Source organism: Parambassis ranga, chromosome 19 (genome assembly GCF_900634625.1).
Source record: "Parambassis ranga chromosome 19, fParRan2.1, whole genome shotgun sequence".
Taxonomy (NCBI): Eukaryota; Metazoa; Chordata; class Actinopteri; family Ambassidae; genus Parambassis; species Parambassis ranga.
The window spans coordinates 20,760,583-20,778,406 of NC_041039.1; the positions used below are offsets into that span (position 1 = coordinate 20,760,583).

General features: G+C 40.4%; 2 protein-coding genes across 3 annotated transcripts; both read right to left on the reverse strand.

Annotated features, from left to right (window-relative positions):
• Positions 1 to 1,943: 1,943 nt before the first annotated feature.
• On the reverse strand, positions 1,944 to 12,359 carry ticrr (TopBP1-interacting, checkpoint, and replication regulator). Of its 2 annotated transcripts, none has more exons than XM_028430249.1 (21): positions 11,197 to 12,359; positions 10,733 to 10,970; positions 10,263 to 10,495; positions 9,709 to 9,943; positions 9,235 to 9,373; positions 9,004 to 9,131; positions 8,677 to 8,880; positions 8,384 to 8,529; positions 8,134 to 8,234; positions 7,957 to 8,038; positions 7,738 to 7,820; positions 7,365 to 7,595; positions 7,114 to 7,201; positions 6,852 to 6,924; positions 6,500 to 6,634; positions 6,308 to 6,398; positions 6,120 to 6,178; positions 5,577 to 5,857; positions 3,225 to 5,412; positions 2,796 to 2,921; positions 1,944 to 2,421 (listed from the first exon to the last, which is right to left on the reverse strand). In XM_028430249.1, exons 1-21 carry the CDS (start codon positions 11,869 to 11,871, stop codon positions 2,303 to 2,305), a joined length of 5,655 nt encoding a protein of 1,884 aa, XP_028286050.1. In that variant the 5' UTR covers positions 11,872 to 12,359; the 3' UTR covers positions 1,944 to 2,302. The 2 variants fall into 2 exon arrangements, with proteins under 2 accessions (XP_028286050.1, XP_028286049.1); XM_028430248.1 differs by having other exon boundaries at positions 2,796 to 2,924.
• Positions 12,360 to 15,974: 3,615 nt separating this feature from the next.
• Positions 15,975 to 17,455, reverse strand: c19h11orf96 (chromosome 19 C11orf96 homolog). The gene has a single exon (XM_028431227.1). The coding sequence runs from the start codon at positions 17,117 to 17,119 to the stop codon at positions 16,739 to 16,741; it is 381 nt and encodes a 126-aa protein (XP_028287028.1). The 5' UTR covers positions 17,120 to 17,455; the 3' UTR covers positions 15,975 to 16,738.
• Positions 17,456 to 17,824: the final 369 nt, after the last annotated feature.

Genomic DNA, 17,824 nt, shown 5'->3' on the forward strand with positions numbered 1-17,824 from the left:
TATATATATATATATATATTTCATATGCAAAGCAGTATATGATCTGTTTAAAAAATTCAAAGTAGCAAAAGGAAGTAACAAAAGTAAATAAAGGGCCTACTAATAATTTCACTTCCAAGTCAAATATACCTTTATCTGTGAAGCCCAAAAACACTTTAAAGAACATTTATTTTAACTGGTATATATTTTACTGATCTGGCTCTTTATTTATGACTATGACAGCCGCTGCATTTACCTAAATGTTTTCTAGGAAGATGGCCAAAAGACAACAATCATGCACCACTTTGATGGCTGCTATAACAGAGGAGGAACAAGACAAGAGGAATAGAAATTAAATTTAAAGAACCAGATGTCCAATGTATATACAGAATCTATTTCACACTATGCTGTAGCATAATATCCCTAGGGGGAAAAAACCGCTTTGTACAGGAAGTGACATTGCTTCTTTGCCAACTTGACAGTGTTGGAAAGGTGCGTGGTGTGAATAAATAAATGCAGCGAATAAGGCTGCAGCACTCACACTGGGCTTCTCTATACCCTGAAAGTACAATTACATCTATTTCCATTCAACACAAATGAAGACAAGGCGGCTAAACCTTTTCTTTATGTAGGGTTCAAGGTTAAACCAGTCATACACTCATACAATAAAAATCTGCTGTAACTTCCTTACAACTATGACTCACATCTTGTTGGACTTAGAGAAATCACCACTAGGCTTTCTTTGCCCAAGGCAAACATAAGTATGACCTCCAAGCAACCTTCAGCAACAAGAACTTGTACCGGTACATACAGTTGCAGAAGCTCCAGAAAGCCAATCACTTCTGTGCAACAAACTGTTGCTATTTTTAGTCGTTTGTTATAAGACAGAGGCCATACTGTTTTATATTCGGGGCCTGAGCTCCTTACAGTAGCTGACTCAATAATCCACAGATTATAGAGGAAATAGTGGGCATGAGGTGCTCAGATCAAAGTTCATGTTGCATTCCTGCAGAAAACTGAATCAAGTTTATAACAGTATGCATTTAAACAGCCTGACTACCTGCTGTGGTACTACGTCAATAAATAAAACATAAATGCACAATACCACAGCTCAACACTAACGGAGGACTCAATCCAGAGTACACACCTAAAAAACAGTTCATCTGTGGCCGGAAAGCTAATGTTCAGTGAAGTCAAACACACAACATTACATTACAGGTCTGTTTGCCGGGCTGATACAGAAATGCAGTTATGTCTGAAGCCAATGCATTCTTGAAAAGGTTAGGCACATTATTTAAGGCATAGTGCCAATTACAACATGCTCTTATTTAACATACAGATAGTACAAAAATCTTATAAGAGTGTGACTCAGGCATGATGCACAATAACGACTGAGGTACTAGTCATTAAAGCTCGCTTAGTATAAAAAGACAGCACACTGCCAAAGTGTGTCATCATGTCTGCCACCAGTCTCAGCAGCTACCTGGCGATTTATGCCCAGCGTGAATAAAGACACTTATATTGAAAATGTCAGTGAATAAAAAACGTTGTAGCTCTAATCAAATATGTAACAAAAGTTATCAAATTCTGGTAATTATTGACCAAGATCCTGAACTCAATCTTATTGTTACACACATACATTTTATGGTTTTAGAGCACTGACCTTTGAAAGCAGCAACAGAACAGCAGTATCAAGCTTCTCAGAAACAGAAAATTGTGATTATTTAAATTACACTAAAAAAACAAGGTTCTGCTGTATCTGGATCAAATAAATAATAAAAAAACAATATCAAATCATTGAAAAAAACTGCATATTTATTTACAAGAATTTGGCAACATAAAGCATATTTACAATGCGACACAAGAATTAGGCCTTCCCTTTTACTTAAAAGCACTTTTATGACAAGAACAAACTAATAAATACACATTCATAACATTCTTAACACAAATTAAGATGATCTGACTTGATTGTAAACCAGCTACATAGACATTTTGGGGAAAAAGGACACAGACTATCATCATTTTCCCAGTTTTAGCTTCAAGAAAAACAGCAGAAAATGTGACAGAAATGCATGACAAAACATAATAAACCTCTTTGCAAAAAGCTCTTCAGCCTGTAGTTGTAAACCTTTATCTGCCCTGACTGAAACAAAAGCCACTGCTCAGAACAGAAAGTGTCAGGGTCAAATGTATTGGAAGAGCAGACAGAACGGGACATCTATTCATCTCCAAAACCTTTCAAGTGGTGCTTGAAAGACATCTTTCAGGAAAGGCATCAAAAGGCTTCACTGTAAAGCAGACAGTGGACGTTTTGCTTTGTGGCTCAGTGAAGCAGTCTCTTTCTGCTGTAGGTCTTTCCTGTGTTTGAGCGTTTGATTGGCTGGCTAAAGGAAGAACGGTCCACTTCATCAACTTCTGTCCCCTTTCCCATTGCAGCTTCATCTACAACATTAAATAAATGATGTGGATCGTTGATTAAGTTGCCGTAAAGCCAGGTTGTAAGTAGAGCAGAGTGCAAGTAACATCCAGCATTGTGTTACTCTGTCTTTCTCTTTGCATTTACTCCCCCATCCAGAAGCACACTCAGGTACCAACTTGGCACCAATTAATTTATTGTCATCATCCTATTGGGTACCAAATTTAGTACCCAATTTGGCACTCAGGCAAGCACACATTTTAAAGGATAGATTTATACATTACAAATATATTATATATATATTTGTAACTGTCATTGTTGAAAGTCATAAAGATCATAATTAAAACCATTAATTTGTTAGGATAAACACATCAAAAGCATTAAAAAATGAACATCTTACCTTTAAAATTTGGTGTTCTCTTACTAGCAGAGCCTGTTTTGCCCTTAAAGAGCAATGGAGATTGAGTGAGGGCCAAAATCCCACTTGCTGTCACCGGCTTTCTCGTCTTTGAACAGGGAGGAGTGGCTACTGGCAAAATGCAAAGATTTAAATCACTTAAATGCAACCTTGTAGAATGAATTTCATTTAATGTGACATGCAACCATCTGAAGAACTTAGTGGTGATGCAATTCAATGTAATCATCTCATCTTCAGACATTGAAGTTTAAAAATGAAATTTAAAACCACTTCTACTAATTGATGAAATATTCTCTTCCTTTCCAGAATCATCTTATTTGATGACTTTAAATATACATTTTATTATGTTGTATACCTATATGTCTTGATGCAACGACGAATGGAGTGTGTAAACATGTGTAAATAGCTTACGTGACTTGACATCTCCACTTTCTGAAGCCCAAAGTTCTTCTTCCACTCCGTGAGTATCAGTGCAGTCCAGTCCTTGACCTAGTTTTTCCATCCAGTACAAATCTTTCAGTGGAGAGAGATCTGCTCCAACCTGTGGTGACTGCCTAGAGGTAAAAGCTAATACTTCAGATTTTCTGTCTAAAGGCTCATCGTTGTCCTCAATGTCCTGCAATCTACTGACACCTAGCTCAGCTTCCTCCTGCAACTCCTCCAGCTGTGGCTCCCCCTTAAGTCCACGATCTTTTACTCCAAACACTCCAATCTGAGCTCTCTTTCTGCGAGGCCAGCTGTTCAGGTTGTCTGGGGTCACTTTACCCACACTTTGAGGAGAAGGAGTCAAGGGAATAATATCAGCAGTTGCCATTGGAGACATTGTTCCTGCAGGGTGGTGTGTAGGGGTGTATGACTGGCAGATGTAAGTCTGGACGCTCCCACCTTTCCCAGGTGTGCTCTTGGCTGGAGTGCCATGAGTACAGATAGATGGTGAGGTGCAACCAGGATCTCTGTGTTTAGAGAACAAAGCCAGTGGGTTTTCAAGCTGAGGTTTCACACCAACTAAAGGGCTTTGAGTTCCTGGTCGAGGACCTCCATCAGAGGCAAAGTCCCCTGCATTCATGGAATCTGTGCGTTTGAATTTAAGCTTAGGAAGTCCTGATGTTTGCATTTCCATTTCTACTTGGTAGGTCAAAGGTTTTGGAGTTCCCGCTTGTCGGCTAGGTTTTGATAGACTCCTAGGGGTTGAAAATCGCGGAGAATCATTTCCATACCCTAAACGAGCTGCAGCCCTCCTCTGCTGGCGGTCAGGGGTCTGCCGGAAGCCATAGCTCCGGCCAGGTGTGTTTTGAGTAAGCAAACGTGGTTTAGGAGAGGCTGTGTTTGACAAACAGTCCTCATTAGAAAACGAAGGCTTTCTTGAAAAGCTAATGTTCATCTTGAGGCCTCCACTAAACTGTGTTTTTACAACTGCTGCATCAACAATGTCCACACTATCATCGTCTGTAGTGGAGTTATGATGAGAAGAGTCAAACTGCTGTGAATCTGTATGTGAGGTAGAGCAAGTTTCAGAAGACTGAGCAGTTTCAGACAGCAAATGTTCTGTAGCATTGGACTGCATGTTCTTTTCCATGAAGTCAGAAGTCTCAGCTGATTCCGTGTTTAGTTTAGACGAAACATTCTCATTCGAGGAAGATCTTAAGTTACGTCTGATGGTCCTGCCACTTTGGCCAGCCTTTGTTCTTCTTTGTACCTTTGCTGGAGACTTGGCTAAAGCATCTGATCCTTGCGAGGGAGCCGTAACTTCTAGTGATGTAAAGATGAACTTACGCGGGGATTCATGATTCGAATCGTTTCCCGGAGTTTGTCCAGAGCGAGTAATCATTTGGTGAGTAGGACTAGGGGTCTTAGCTGGAGGTGGTGTTGTTTGTGGAGGAAGCATTTCCAGAAGACCAACAGTCACCCTTTTTTCAGGTGTTCTGGTCCTGCTGCAAAGTTTTTCAGAAGACCTTTGTCCTTCCTCTTGAGTAAAAATGACACCACTTTCATTTTTAGGTAGTCTGACAAGGTTTACTTGACAAGTCTTTTCTGGGGTCTTGAAAATGTCCCTTTTAGTGTTCAGTGTGCTTTTCACTGGGCTGCTGAACTTGTTAGGCGTTTTTAGAATTCTCGGAGAAGTGCGAGATGCAAAACAAGGCGACTCTGGAACCTTAAAAGTAGAGCTGTTCTCCACCACCCTACATTTTGCAGGAGAAGGAGACCATGTGACACTCTTCTTGGGAGTCCTTGAAACAGGGCTATTAAGCAGATGCATTCCAGTAGAGGAGCTACACTCAACCATAGCTTTGACTGGAGTCCTGAGAATACTTTTCAAAGGAGTCCTCGCAGGGCTTTGCTTAGTTGGTGTCTGTACAACAAGAGGCTGTTTAGCTGGAGATCTGAAAGGACTTCCCCTTAGAGCCCTACCATGTCCACAAGGACTGCATATTTCAGGACTTTCTGCAACAGAGAAAACATGCACCCTTGATGATAGTGGGGTTTTGGGAGTTCCTGGTGTTTGAGGACTTCCAGAGGTCCTAAGGGTCCTAGGAGTCACGCTCCCAATATTGGCCCTCCCACGTCTGCTGGGTGACTTTATTGGCATTTTGGTTGGACTCTAAAAATGATACAAAGAAGAATATGACCCACATTTGACATGGTTATGCATTTGGTCAACCAGCAATTCCACAAAAGCCACTTAGAAAAGACTGAGTATGACTCATGTTGGAAAATTGTGATAATGATATTTAAACACTTAAATTAAATATTAAATAAAGTTACCTCAAAGACACTAGAGTCTGTGGAGAGCCGTGACCTGGTAAACCTGGTTGCACCAGTTTGATCAGAAGGACGATTAGGGGAATCAACAGCAGCTCCAAAAAGAAGACGCATGGGAGAACGAACTTTTTTAACATTGAGCCCATTGAGTTTGTCATCACTGAGAGCGAGCTGGGATGCAGAAAAAGCCCTGTCCAGGTTTCGGGAACGACACTGAGAACTTGAGTAAAAGGTGTTCGAGTGTCGTCTAGCAAACTTCTGTATCCTCGGACTTCTTCTTAATTCTAATGCAAAACCAAAGGACAAGGAAACACAGAGCTTTGATTTAAAAAAAAACTGCACATTTTAGATGGTAAAAAAGGAAAAGAAACACATTTAACTTATTACACTTAATGCAACATGAAACAAAGCAGTATTGGAAAAATGTCCAAAGATGTGTTAGAAAATTTAGAAATGTAGCTATTCATTGTTTTTAACAAGTTCTTTTCTTCTGTTAACAAAAAAAAAAACACATCAGATTTAAAAATCCCTATGGTGGTAAAATACCTTCTGAGGGTTTAACTGGAGATTCTTCCACAATGCACTCCTCTGTTGGGTCAGACCTCCTGCAATATATTTTTATTATGCAGTTATCAACTTGTTCTGTGTAAATATAACACATATTATTTGCTCTTATAGAGTTTATACCTGAATAAATAATTGCAAAGGAAATAGAAATAGTATTTAAAACATACCTTCCCATCTTCTGGCGATGCAAAAAGCGGCTGGACACTTGCTTGTGGAGGGGCGTCTCACACACTTTCTTTGTAAGAAGCTTGTGTCTCTCTGAAAAGGATAAAATTTGTATATGCTTATTTTGCATATTCTGAACTAGTTGCTATCACAATTCGTAGTAAACTAATCAATATAATAATGCATTCTTTAACCTTCAGATTCATGATGAGATCGCTTGCGTTTCAGTCCTTCCACTGCAGACACAGACTGACTCCTTGGCAGCTTCGCCTTCTTTGAGGGTGAAACTATCTCTTGGTTGAACAGGTTTCTTCTTACCTTGGTCACCTCTAGTAATCAGAACATGATATGCATTTAGCACTCTGATGGTGATGCATTTTCAGTTTTCCATTTTCAGATGTCAATGATCACATGCTACCACATCTGAGAGTATAAAACAACATTACATTGTTGTAGTGATGCCAGGACTGAACATTATGAAGAATAAACCGTAAAACTTTCCCCTACCACCAGTCAAAGTAATTGCACAAGGTAAACACAACACACCTTGTGTTTCTTGTTTCTGAGTTTGTGGCTCTGGATCTGGTTTCTCCAAAGGAACAGATACCTTTGATTTGGACTAATAGAAACAAAAACACAAGCACCAGAGTTAGACATCTTGCAACAAGGGAAATTTGGGCATGTCAGATTAAGTTAGACAAATCAGACAGCCAAGGCTGCATATATTTTTTTGATGACTTAAAGTCAAAAAATCAGAGTCAACAACAAGAGATTATGAAGTGGATCAAATTGTGATAAATTATCTTACAGCTCTTGTGGTCCTTTTGGGTATCTCAATTTGACGAAGACTCTGTGATGATTCTGTCATACTGCGATGACGTGTTAGCATACCACTCCTATGAAAAAAACATCACATTTTACCCATGTGTCAGGAACAAAACAGCATATATATTCTAAATATTCAATTACTACGATTGCCTTACAGAGACATTGAAAAAGCAGGTTTGCTTTGTTGCATAATTCAACTTTCTGGCAACTGTACAGCCTCCATTCACTCACCTTCTTTTGGTGGCCGAGCGATTCCGCAGGTCCTGCAGGCAATCCTTGCCATCAGAAATCAGACCTTGTGTGGAGTTAAGAGCAGAGGATGCTGAAGGAGAAATGCTGTCCTTGGCAACGGACTCGTCACTGAAGAAATCAGAGGGTAGTGCAGCCACTAAAATCACCGGGAGCTGGGTGCCTAGGCTGTGATAGATATCAGCTAGCACTCTGGGAATAGTAGTTAGAAATCTGAGAAAAAGCAGAAAGCTATTGTTAGTTTTGACAAATGTAGATGAGAAATATTTGGTGAACTTATCATCTTCCTCCTAAATTATGATATCCTGCTGTGATATTCCTAAAAACAGTAGCCAACATAGTCTTTTCTACTTACCCTGGGAGAACTTCGTCTTGGAGGAACCTTTCTAGGCAAACTGGGTCTTTTGTCAGGGAGATTATCCTGAGCATTTCTGCTGCCTAAAGAACAGAAGAGGTCAATATTAATAAAAATATATATATACTATACTATACTATACAGTCTTAGTATTCTGCTTGTTCAAAGCAGAAGGAGAAGAATAGGATTAAACTGCACGAAGAACTGTACTGATCTTACCTCCTCTGCCATCTGATCAACATCCAGTGAGTCAGAGAAAAGTTTGCACAGTTCGAGCCTCAGCACTACTTGCAGCTGGCACCTAGATCAAAAAGCTTGTGTTAAAACAACTACTCCAGGGGGATTAAGGACAAACATGTTTTTCAAAAATACAACTCGTGTGTAGAAATCACATACTCTCTGACTTTGCTATCGACATTAGCATCCGTTCCATAAAACTGTCTGATGGATTTGCTGGTCTTGATAATGTGCTGTTGAACAAACTGGGAAGTCTTTACCTGAAAAGAAAACAATTATTAGATTAAATTAACAAGTGCAAAAAAAGCCTTATTGACAGCTGAAATAACGCATATTTAATGACAAATATAGAGCACAACCACCTATAGATCTACCAACCAAAGTTACGTCAACAGCAGCCACCTCTCACCTCCTTATCCGATTCTGCCATAAGGAATATTTTTACAGCAGACAGAAGCTGCTGGACACATGTAAACAGAGACAAGTCTCTCTCTGCCAGTGTCTTCTCATAACTGGACTTCAGATGGGACAGGAGCTCTATCTCACTCGAGAAACCTGAGCAAAAGGAAAATATACATTACTATATTTATCAGAATATAACAAGGGAGGCATTCTGGTAAACACTTTCTTGCAGTGGCATATTGAGGTTAAATACACGCTCTACTGCAGTGAACAGCTGAAGGTTTTCACAGAGGCACTCACTGATTGTGTTCGCTCCTCCAGATTTGTTTCTATCGCTTGAACGTCTTTTTCCAGGTCTGTCCACAACTTTGCCCTCACTCCCAAGTTGCTCAGTATCTGTCTGGTTCTTTTGGGCTTTTACATTCAGGCGCGCCACATTCAGCATCTGCAACGAGCGGCTCATGGTCTTCATCTTCTGTTTGACTGGCGTTGCCTGGGCGCCACCTATAGATCAAGCCAGGAAATTACACAATGAATAAAATGCTGAAAAGTTAAATCTTAATGTAGATATCAATATAAAAATAACAATACCAATAGAGATTACAGTTACGGTAAATATTCACTTACGTTTCTTGCCCCTCTTGTTGTTCGAGTTTGATGTCTGATACAGTTCAGCCAGACTGTTGATCAGCTCCTGCTGCATGACTGCCACCTCCTCCTCCTCCTCCCTCTGCTCTGGCACTGCATGTAGCAACCTAGACATCAAGACCTTAACTATTACATGGTTCTTTTGTATTAAGGCATTTCATACATCTTATTTCAAAAGTCCCATCAATTGAGATCTATGAATTGCCATACCTCATTGATTCCATAAGATGAGCGCTAACTCCTGACTGGTCAGACTGAGGGAACCAAGTCTCCAAAGTGCTTGTTGTCAGCGGGCTATGGCTGAGTTCCTGCAAAGCCCACTCAGGAACATGATGGTCCTTTATCTTGTCTAAGGAATAACAAATGGTAAAAGACCCAGTGATAAGGACATTTTATTTGAATGCATGTTTATCAGAGTTATTGATATATCCTCCAAACCAGAAAATATTCCCGACAGGAAATAAGCATTTAAAATTAGAATATCATCATTTTTCTTACTATATTCTGAGTGATGCAGGACCTATGAGGCTGATATGGATATGTACCAAAGAATAAAACTCACTATGGATACCAAACAAGCTTGTAATATCTATTAATTCCTTTTTATACATTACTTAGTCTTGCCTCTCAGGGTATATGCTTGACTGATATTGACAAATATGACAACCTTGCTCCGACCCTTACCAAGGTCACCGTCACCATCCTCCTTCATGATGTCATACACTACTCCCAGAACACTGCTCACTACATCTGGCAGGTCAGCAGGGGTTTCAGCTGTTGCTGGGGCAATGATTTCTGTGGTCACGAGCTGGTCAGCCTGAGTGATCACAGGCTGAAGAATGGTGAGTAGAGCTGTATAGTGTGACAGTGGGGAGAGGACAGCTGAGCACACCAGTCCATTGTCAGTCACCTCAGCAAGCTGGGAGAACACAAAAAAGATGAAGGATGGGAGCAGAGCAAAAATCAGTATATGTCAACAGATAACAAAAACAGATTTCAAAATGCTAACGATGATGTGTTGCTGCTTTTTGGAGTATCATCATCTGTGCTTTAATTGGTTCTGAACAGTGTTGATATGCTAATGGATCTACAAAATTTCCCTTAAGATGGTAAGCCATCACACTAAAATCTGTAACTGTGGAACATAAGTTTTACTGTATCATGTAACTGAAACAGGATATGCATTAGTGTTTGCATTCTGTTCAGCAAAACAGAAGGGTTATGTTTGTATTTCTCACCATGTGAAGACCACGAGCAGACAGTTCCATTAAGAGATGCTGGAGGGCAGAAGTTCCCAGGTCATTGCCACTGGAGCTTTGAAGCACCCACGACTCTGTGTAGGTCTGCAGCAGTGATGACGCATCCAAGCCATGCAGCACTACTTTTAGACACACTTCAACAGACTCTGGGAAAACCCTTCGGCTGCGAGAGACTGGCTCCACTATGATACCACAGCTCTGTGCCAGATCTCCTGGTTTGGTGAACAACACAAAGCAGGTCATTCTGGGCTTCATTCCATACGCTGTCTGTTTAATTATTATTATAAGTCTTGATTTATTTATTTTGACACAACATATTGCTTGCTCCTATTGTGTATTTTAGATCACATGTTTCAGGGAAAGATATATATTTTACAGATAAACAGTAGAATCCAAAATGTTAAGATATATATAGATAGATAGATGAGATATAATTTTTGGCTACTTACCTTGTGTCCACTTGAGGACACCACTTATGACAGGAAATGCTTTGCGATAGACCTTTTCAGAGGACAGCAGATATCCAAAGCCACCCTTGAACACGATGCTGTCTTTATTGAATCCTGTTTCAGGCTTGCGATTGCTGCAGAGGTCCAACAGTGCAACCACAGGGATCAGTCTGCCACCCACCTGACCCAAGACTTCAGACAGCTTGTCAGAACCAAGGTAGTCCTCCGACCTCACAACCTACAACAAGACATTGTGTATATCGGTGTAATAGTGCATTTCATAGATTAACATGGCAAAACTCATACTGGCTGGTTAGTTAGATATAAAGTCATGTCATGATTATGAAGTTTAAAACATATCTGTACTAATAGGTAGCTACAAGTCTTTAAACCATGAATGTGGATTTCTGTATGTGGGTCAGAAATGTTTATTTAATGTCTACCGTTCTGCCTATTGCACTCACCTGAATATGTGATCTACTGTCAATCCAGTGGAGGACCACTTGACGCTGAAGCAACATGTCATGAAGCCCCTTGGATATAATGTAGTCTGTTACATCTTTAGCCACCTGTGTGTCCGTCAACGATAGGTAGTCCAAAAGCTGTGTCCTAGAATGTGGACACTGCGAGACAATAAACACCATATTCTTCCCATTACTTGAAATGTCCTCTTCATGTGAAACACTGGGTTTTCCAGGACGGCTCGACTTCCTGGGCCTCAGGGACAGTTTGGTAGGAGAGGTGATGTCTGGTCTGTCCCACTGGAAGTCCAGTAATGTTTCTTTAAGTGCATTTTGAACAGACGTAGATTGACTGCACTGTTGCTTCTGCTGAGAGGGACACACTTTATCCTTCACGTCAAACTTTGATTCCAACTCTTGTTCAAAGTCCTCAAATGTTTTGTGTCGAAGCTCCTTGAAGTCTGACACCCTCGACATGAAGCTGACATTACGACCTGTCTTGGATTGAAAGAATCTGTAACCCCAGCGTATTTTATCAAATCCATATTTGTAGCCGAAGTGTAACAGAATTTGTAATATTCCTCGTTTCACGAAATAATTCCTGACATCCAGTTGATCGCCTGAATCCTGATCTCCGAAATCCACATCGACAACAAAAACCAAGTTGTGTAAAGCCATAGCGTTAAAAGCAACGTTTAAAGTGGCCTGAAGACCCCTGAACTCAACGGTGTGCCATGAATAGTAGTCCGTTTAAATCAAATGTTATCAAACCTACTGTCGCTAGCTTAAGAAAACAAACCCATTTCACTGTACATTGTGTGTGCGCAGAGACGCCATTTACAGTCAACAGGAGCTAACTTCGTGTCCCAACGCTAACCGCATCGCGCTAGCTCAGACAATTCTAGTAAAAATAACTTTCTCTCCCTCGCCGTTGTATGGAATATATAATATATATGCTGGATAAAAGAGACACGAACTTATGCAAGTATTCTGAGACAACTTAAGCTCCTCATATAACGTTACTCGCATACCTAAACTCCACAGTCGCCATTTTCCCATAGCCGTCTGTCCTTAACCGTTCGCGCTCCCTGAACAACAGCCCACCTCTTAGCTCTGATTGGTTACATTCTGAACCAACACCCCTCCTATTGGTCCAAAATTAAGGCCAAACCTAGCTGACTATTGGTCACAAGATTCATGTTCAGTTTCCATTGGGTAAATGTTCCGTCACTCAAAACTAGCCTGAACTGTACTTTCTTGGCACAGAGGCATATGATTGGCAGGCGCAGCTTGCATTTAACTTTTAAAGCAACGCGGCTTTGTCAGTGTATCAAGAATCATTATTCTATGGATCAAAATGTGTCTTTGAAATTAGAGCAATATAGCTATAGTCATAATCATATTTCTTTCTTATGTGTTACTTTTCAGAAGTAATTAAAGATAGATTCATTTCAGTGAAGTTCAACAATTTGCCAAAAAAAAAAAAATAGAAAACAGTAGCTTGTACATTTTACATTTTATCTGTAGCTTCCAACTCCATCTTCCCACTCTGTGTGAGGGGAAGGGGCAAATTCAGAAACAGGCAAAGGACGTATTTACTCTTCTGTGCCAAATAAAGCAGTGAAAAAGTAAGCTTGGCATCCCGAATGTCTCCAGTATTGTTGCCTAAAATGGAAAAAAAAACTCTTGAATGTGGATGTCTGGGACATTTCACTCTGTGTAAATATTCCCTCAACAAATAATTCTAAGCTATATTTTTCCACAATGTGCTTGCGAAGCGATGACCAAAATTGTGGCTCACGATTAAACAACAGGTCATTTATCAGCACACGTGTAGTTTCCATTTCCTTCTCACTGTGGCTGGAGTGAAGAGCAGAAGGGACTAGTGCTGTGAGGCAACGATATGTGGGTCACTCTCTGTTTTGCATTCATAATCACGTCTTTTTAACAGCAGCAGGGGGAGATGAAGAGCTTAGAAATCAAGCTTTGGAATGACAGATGAAAGAAGCCTACTGAATGTTCTGGACCTCTTCTTTCTTTTCTTTGTGCTATACCAGACTCCCTCTTCTCTGAATCAGGAGACTGTAGGTTAGAGTTATTATGATTAGACCCTACGAATCTGCTTAGACAAAGTACATGTTTGCATATGCATTCACAAACATTGCATGATAAATGTTAGGTATCTATTCAATAGTCAATAGTGGCCCATGAAAACCTTTTCAAGGGATCAATGTTCAAGTGGAGACACAGGTGGACGAGCATTTAATTTAGTATAAGTATTCATTATCCCCAGGGGAGGTATCCATATGATTTATTAATGACCTAATGATAGATAAAATAATCAATCATTATGGCACGTTTGATGCTAATTTGCCAAATACAAACTTAAATGTTCCTGTATTGTTTTTTTTTAATATTAGACTAAATGTTTAGCAGCTATTTTTGGACTTTCCTGTATATCTTAATGAACAAATGACTATCCATTGCTGGAAATGTCAACGAATTCATTAAAATGCAATTAGGGCGAAGCAGAAACAGCACAAACCCATGAGCAGGTTGCTTACTATAATGTTCTCCATGGCTGTGGGTGGAATCACTGAGCAGATGCTTTCAACCTGACAGAGAGGACGTTTGTTCCAGAGCAAATATTGTCCCAGATATTATTCATGCTGACCTCTCTGTGAGTGCAACATCACCAAGATGTAAATCAAGCCTTTTTTCTTTCGTCACTGAAGTGGCCCAGTTTTCATTCAGTGCCCTCTTATAAACATTTTTTCTGATCTTACTGAACCTAATTAGAAACACTGTGTCCCTACAACAGAACAGTCTCCTGCATGAGCTACAAAGAAGACACAAAAAGAGGTTGTTTCGGGAACAAAACAAAAAGGCATCATTATATCTGCAGTTTAGTGATAAAGATCCAAATAAAAACAAATGCACCAGGCACATACTTTATATATAGTGTTAAGCAAAAACTTGTGAAAAAGAAAAAACACACTAAAATAAATAATAAATAAAAGCGTATATTAAGTTGCCTATGTAAGACTATGATTCAATTTTAACAGTAAGTACCATATTTAGCAATTTTTAAGTCTATACATTGATATTTATTACATGCATCAGCTGTTTCTGTTTCAAAACAGTTCTTCAGAGTTCTTTAACAGGTGATTACATAACACTATTTTATGTTAAACACAGTCTGGAATGGTAAACCATCTTGGAAAGGAGCGTCTGTCTGCAAATATCCACTATACTTTAAATACTGCCTGACCTATTCTCCTGCACAGCTACTCAGAGCTCTTTATAAAAGAACATTACAGCATTATAGGACTCAGTGAACAATAAATAAAAAAGAAAATATATACAATAGTGCACTTAAAGCTGTCACAATGCCTTTTACATTTTAGCACCCCACCAACAATACAGGAGAATTTACACCTTTGAAGTTATATGGCTTGATATCTGACCAAATAATGTGTCTGTACAGATTGTTCTTTGTGCTGCATGTTCTCTTAATCAGATGATTGCCCTTTCTTGCTTTTGTCTGCTGTGGTGAAGAGACTCTTATGAGGCTCACAAAACCCCTGGTTTCCTTTAGATTTTAAGATTTGACTGATTTTAGGGTTCAGATAAAAAGGACTGGGTTGCTGAGGAATGAGGGCACAAAGTAGCAGCGAGAACTGAATCAATCTGTCACTCCAGCACACGATGACAAATATGATCCTCTTATCTCTCTGTGATACCACACTCTGTAACAACTCCCAGTGACGCAGATACTTTCGGATGCTGTGAAGTATGACAGCTCCACAAGCACTAGAAAAACAATGACTAACGTGTGTGTTTGTGTGAGAGGACGGGGAGAGCGATGTGGAGACCTTTCATGTGCGACCAGCTGGTCCTTGTCCAACGTCCTCATTGGAGGATGACTGACTGGAAGTGGTTGTTTTGTTTGATGTCAGATGGAAGGTCAGTGTTGTCACAGCTCGTAAGATCGTGATGGTGTTGTTGCTCTAAATTTCCTTAAAGGATGAGATCACAGCTTAAATGAAGGGGGATACATGTAAAACACTGATTTTTCCTATATCTTATCTTTTTTATGAGCGTTGTGGACAAATCAGTCCATATGTGAGTCTTTTATTATGTTGACCTCCAATCTGTGATTGTGGAGAGGATGTCTCTCTCTCTGCTTGTACATTCACCTAAGCAGTCTATTTTTAGTCAAGCCACAAGGAGGCAAAGCAGGTTCTCGACTAAAAACCCCTGCAGCCTCAACTCCACCAGACTCACACTTGGATGGAAGTTCTGCATCACACTTTACTTGTCACCAAGTGGATTTAGGAGAGGAGGTTATTAGCAACAGGAGGGATCTGCTCTGTGAGGCTCCAGAGAGCACTTTTCTCAGCAGGAGTGGGGGTTGTGGCTGAGTCTGCTGATGAAAACCTGACATTACTGAAAGTGCGTCACCAGTCAAGCAAGCAAGGAGCAGACATAGGTCAAGTAGTAAGTGTTTACATATGGGCCAGTTTATTTTAACAATAACACCGGAGATGGCCATTGAAGGCTGTCCACTGCCTCTGTGTTTCTGATTTTATCCTTAGTCTACTGATCCTTAGTCCCTACTGATATGATTTCTTTCTCTCTTCGTGCTCGTTAACCTTTGCACCTGTTGTTGACTTTTGTGTGTTTTTGTCTAGAACACAATGACACATTGCTGATAAAAATGTTTCTGTAAGTGTCTTTAAAAATTATAAAAAAAAGAAAGGAAAACAGAATTCAGAAACTGAAAATACTTGAAAATATTTATTAAAGTATATGACAAACATATAAAGTAAAACAAAGTATAAATGTTATAATTTTCTTTGAAAGTCGAGGTGACTTCAGGCGAAAAATCAGAAAGAGCAATAAAATAACACATCTACAATTCACTTGGTTATGAACGAATTAAGAGAATAAATAAGGACTTTTTGTTTTGCTCAGAAACTGAAGCAAGATTGAGCAGATTTCATCGTCTGTGTGAAGCAAGAGCTGAAACTCTTGACAAAGCTTTGTAACGGTTCTCTGTGGCTTCAGTGACACCCAGGTCGCTTCTCGGTACATTGCTTAGTCAAAGTATTTACAGTGTAAGTCACAATACTAACATTTCTTTAACAGTCCTCTCTGTGATGACTGGTCAAGTAGAAAAATCTGGATTGAAACAAAAATACAACTTCAAAATGGAAAAATATCAACTGTCTTTCAAGTTTTCTCTCAGACATCTACAATAGAAAAGGAATACATTTGAAGAGTGGTGCATTCATCTACACTCACCATGTCTGTACAGCAGTATAACCAGCCTGTGGATGTGCATGAAGTGCATCTGTAAGCTCTATACTGTATGTTGACATGTTAGTACATATTAAATGCTTTTGTATGACAGCAGCAGCTTACACACACAGGCAGGCTGGCAGACAGGCCAGTTCGGTTCAGTTCAGTTGGCCTCCGTCTTAAGTGGCATCAAGGCAAAGCGAGGAAATATGGGTGCCAGGAAACCAGTATGTTCCAAGTCTCACTGGGTGGAGTCGGAGTCACTGGAGTCCATGCTGGCCTGTGTGGGTGTAGGAGTGCAGCTCTGATGGGCAGCCGGTGGGCAGTGGAGGGTCTGTGTGCTCCGCCGCAGGTTCTCCAGGGACTGCAAGAAGGAGCGGCGTGCCCTTTCCTCCTCCAGGGGTGATGAGCCTTCTTCTTCTACCTCAGCAATCTCAGCAAAGGTGACAGGCTGTGTTTTGAAGCGAGCCTCGCGAGGTCGTCGGGAGCGGCTCTTGCCCCTTGCGGGGCCCTTGGGGACAGGCAGTTGCTGGGGGAACTCCTCCATAGCTGAGGCCATTAGGTGGGCAGGCAGGACATGGAAGCCTGAGGCCTCCATAACCATCTGACGTACAGCAGCCATGATAGAGGAGCTCAGTGAGATTATATCTAATGTAAATAAAGTACCAGGTGGATGAATACCTTACAGTCTTTGCTCTTTCTTGTGCCTTGTCCAAGTTGAAGAAAAATCTCTTTCAGGAGCAATAAAGTAGGAACACAGCCAAAACAAGCCCTGTACAAACTTTCAAGTCCAAGCACATTGAAAATTTGAGGTCTTGAAGAAGCTTTTAAGCTACTGTGCACAGCCTCTGCTCCTGCCCCTGTGTCTCACCTCCAACTGGTGAATGATGTCTTTTTCTGCCTCTGGTTTTCAGTGTGTGAGTCTCAGTCTGCTGAAGCTAATGCCACAAGCAGCCCCAGCAGTCTCTTTTTAAGCAGCTCACTACCCACTCAGTCTCTCTCTCTCTCTCTCTCTCTGTCTGCCAGGTCCCTCCCACTCCTTTCCTCTCAGTCACAGTTCCGGCCTCTCTCTAGCAGTCAGCCCCTCAAAATAAATACGGGAGTGGAGACTATCAGTATGTATGCTAGGTGTGAGGGTTTTGACAGATTTATTGTAGTGAAGAGACATGTAGACAGAGCTGAGACAAACATTAAGTGTTTTTGGTCATTTAGGATTGGTTTTTTTTTGCTTCTAATATTTCACCAGGCACCTACTTTACTTACATAACTTGGTCTGGTCTGGCTGTGCTTACCGTGTTTATTTTGTATACAGAATACAGGATGGCCA